Source organism: Otolemur garnettii, unplaced genomic scaffold (assembly GCF_000181295.1).
Source record: "Otolemur garnettii isolate 467f Iridium unplaced genomic scaffold, OtoGar3 scaffold00111, whole genome shotgun sequence".
Taxonomy (NCBI): domain Eukaryota; kingdom Metazoa; phylum Chordata; class Mammalia; order Primates; family Galagidae; genus Otolemur; species Otolemur garnettii.
This window is the reverse complement of record NW_003852506.1, coordinates 3,191,171-3,194,206: the sequence shown is the minus strand read 5'-3', so window position 1 is coordinate 3,194,206 and position 3,036 is coordinate 3,191,171. Positions and strand designations below refer to the sequence as shown.

At 36.6% G+C, this 3,036-nt stretch overlaps 1 protein-coding gene across 1 annotated transcript in view; it reads right to left on the bottom strand.

The window, feature by feature from the left end:
- SYNJ1 (synaptojanin 1) overlaps window positions 1-3,036 on the bottom strand; it is a 102,476-nt gene that overhangs the window by 29,596 nt on the left and 69,844 nt on the right. The window contains exons 15-17 of the mRNA XM_023517447.1: window positions 1,449-1,589; window positions 930-1,122; window positions 491-649 (exon numbers count right to left, since the gene is read on the bottom strand). Of these exons, the coding sequence (XP_023373215.1) occupies window positions 491-649; window positions 930-1,122; window positions 1,449-1,589 (493 nt within the window). The remainder of the gene's footprint in view (window positions 1-490; window positions 650-929; window positions 1,123-1,448; window positions 1,590-3,036) is intronic.

Genomic DNA, 3,036 nt, shown 5'->3' with positions numbered 1-3,036 from the left:
TATGTGGCTGGCGCCTTAGCCACCTGAGCCACAGGCGCAGAGCTGCAATCACTTCTCCTAAAAATTTTTTTAAAAATAAATTTGTCCAAAATGTCATGGTCGTAAGTTTTAAGAAACAAGTTTCAATAAGTTAAATAACATAAAAATAAAAGGAAAAACCAAACTTTGATTACCATAGGACCTAAACCCAAAAACAGAAGCCCTGAAGACTGAGATTCTAAACAGTTACTACCCTCTACCCCACAAAAGTTTATCCTTTTATTTGAAAGTAAAGCTTTAGGTATACAATATATTTTTCTTTCTAGGAATGTTATGGGTTTTCCTTGTTTCTTAAAGGGAAGGTAACTCCATTATCTGTTTATCTATAGATACATATTTAATTATAAAGAAATTCTAAGAAATTTTTTTAAATCCTACTTAAAGAAAGCATATTTCATGACCCTCCCATTCCCCTTCTCAATGTAAATATCTTTTCAAGGTATGTACCTACCTGTCCAGCATTTTTCTGATTGATAAGTTGATCTCCTGCTATAAGAGAATCCCAATTTTGCTGTCTTATAAGCTCTTTAACTTCTTCATTAGGGAGATCGATTCGATAGTTGAAATCGCCACACCAAAATACATAGTCATGGGAAAAAAGCATCCTTCCCTGAAAGCAATGAAATAGAATTTCAAGTTTAAAACAAGTACATTTTAAAAAATGTTTTACAACTATTTCTTTGCCTCAGATAGGCTTATACCTTCCTTCCATGCCCTGTTTTTTTTTTTTTTTAACTGAATAGTAATAATACATGAAATATCTACTTAGGTAAATACTGTTGATGTTTCTAGGAATTACCTTAAATTTTCAAAACTTCTGATATGTAATTTGGGGTATATTAAAATACTTTTCAAAGCTGTATCTTCAATAACAAGCAGCAAGAGCTTACCATAGGAAAACTCAATTTTCGTGCTATTTCTACAAAATCTTCATTTCTTTCTTTGACTTGTGACTGCCCTGCGGCAAAGTGGCTACAGACGAAGCAAAGGCTGGTTGTATGGAACAGCATTCGGATGGCAACTGCTCCCTTATTGCCAGTTGCACCTCCCATTCCAGTCTTCACTGTATCAACTGCAACATCCCTTTAAACAAAGAATTCTAAATCACAGATTTGAAATTTTAACAGTTCTGTGTGCATCAGAAATTAGGAATACGTATATGCAATTATATAACTATCATATGGCACCCGTGGGAGGAAGCCTATGGAATAATAGAGTGAAACTAACCTTTAATCGAAAACTCATTTAAAAACAAGAACTAGGGACAGGTGTTTCTCTCAAGCAACACAGTAGACCTTTTTCTTGTTACTTAATGGTAGGAAGTAGCCTTAGGACAGTGGTTCTCAACAGGGCTGTGGCATTAGGAACGTTGAGAACCACTGCCTTAGGAGATGGTTCTGTTTACTGACCTGATAAAAGGAGCATGCTGTGGTCTGATAAAAACAAACAGACAGACGCCCACCAACTGTTCAGAAGCCAGCAGCACATACTTATTGTCTCTGGAGATTGTCTTCTGAAGTTCCACAGCCCAGAGCTTCTGATTTGTTGTGCTATCAGAAAATATTAAAAAGAGAATCTTTTAAGCAGAAATTGACAGCAGCCTATTTCAAAAGACAATTATTAATTATATCTTTAACCAAATTTCCTAAGACTGAAATGTTTATGCATACTGCTTTTGTTTCCTTTACAAAGGAAAACCCAAAACTTAGCCAAAAGAATACCGTTATTTCAAAATCTAATCTCCTACTCCTTTACAAAGAAATGCTAAGCCAATTTATTAAATGACTACACCCCAGGTGAGTAATCTCAAGCTTATATATTTCACTTTAGAGAAGTATAGTCGCCCTTGGTATTGATGGGAGATTGGGTCCAGGACCTCCTTCAAATACCAAAATCCAAGGATGCTCAAGTCCCTTACATAAAATGTCATAGTATTTTGTATGTAACACACAAACATTCTTACATATACTTTAAACCATGGCTGCTTACTTATAGTACCTAATACAGTGTCAATGCTATGCCAATAGCTGCTATACTATTGTTATTTGGAGAATAATGACAATAAAAAGGTCTGGATATGTTCAATACAGACACATTTTAAAAAATATTTTTGATCAGCGGTTGGTTGACTCCACAGATACAAAGGACTAAGTGTATGTGTTTTCAGATACATGTCCCCCTTTTTCTCATTTTTCTGAGTTATAATGAATGTATGTTTTAAAAACTTAACTATGGGAAACATTAAACATCCAAAAAAAGAGAGATAATTATTAAATAAACCACCATATACCCATTATCCAGCTTCAAAATTATCTACATTTTGCTAATCCTTTTTTTTTTTTTTTTTTTGTAGAGACAGTCTCACTTTATCGCCCTCAGTAGAGTGTCCTGGCATCACATAGCTCACAGCAACCTCCAGCTCCTGGGCTTAGGTGATTCTCTTGCCTCAGCCTCCCGAGTAGCTGGGACTACAGGAGCCCACCACAACGTCTGGCTATTTTTTTGTTGCAGTTTGGCCAGAGCCAGGCTTAAACCCACCACGCCAGGTATATGGGGCTGGCGCCCTACTCATTGAGCCACAGGTGCTGTCCAATATTTTGCTAATCTTTTTTCTATCCTTCCTCGCCATTTTGGGGAAAGGTAGAGGGTAAAAAGTAGAATATTTCAGAAAAAACCTGAGGCACATGCCATTTCACCCATAAGTACTTCATATGCATTTCTGATGCAATGGGGCATTTTTATTTTTACAAATCACAATGCTATTATCATAGTTAAACATTAACAATTCCTTAATATCATCTAATGCTCAGCTCATATTTAAATTTCCCCAATTATCTAAAAAATGTCTTCTTGTGGTCTGTTTCTTTAAAACAGGGTATGGCTCAGCGCCTGTGGCTCAAGCGGCTAAGGCGCCAGCCACATACACCTAAGGTGGCGGGTTCGAATCCCCAGCCCGGCTCGCCAAACAACAATGATGGCTGCAACCAAAAAATGGCC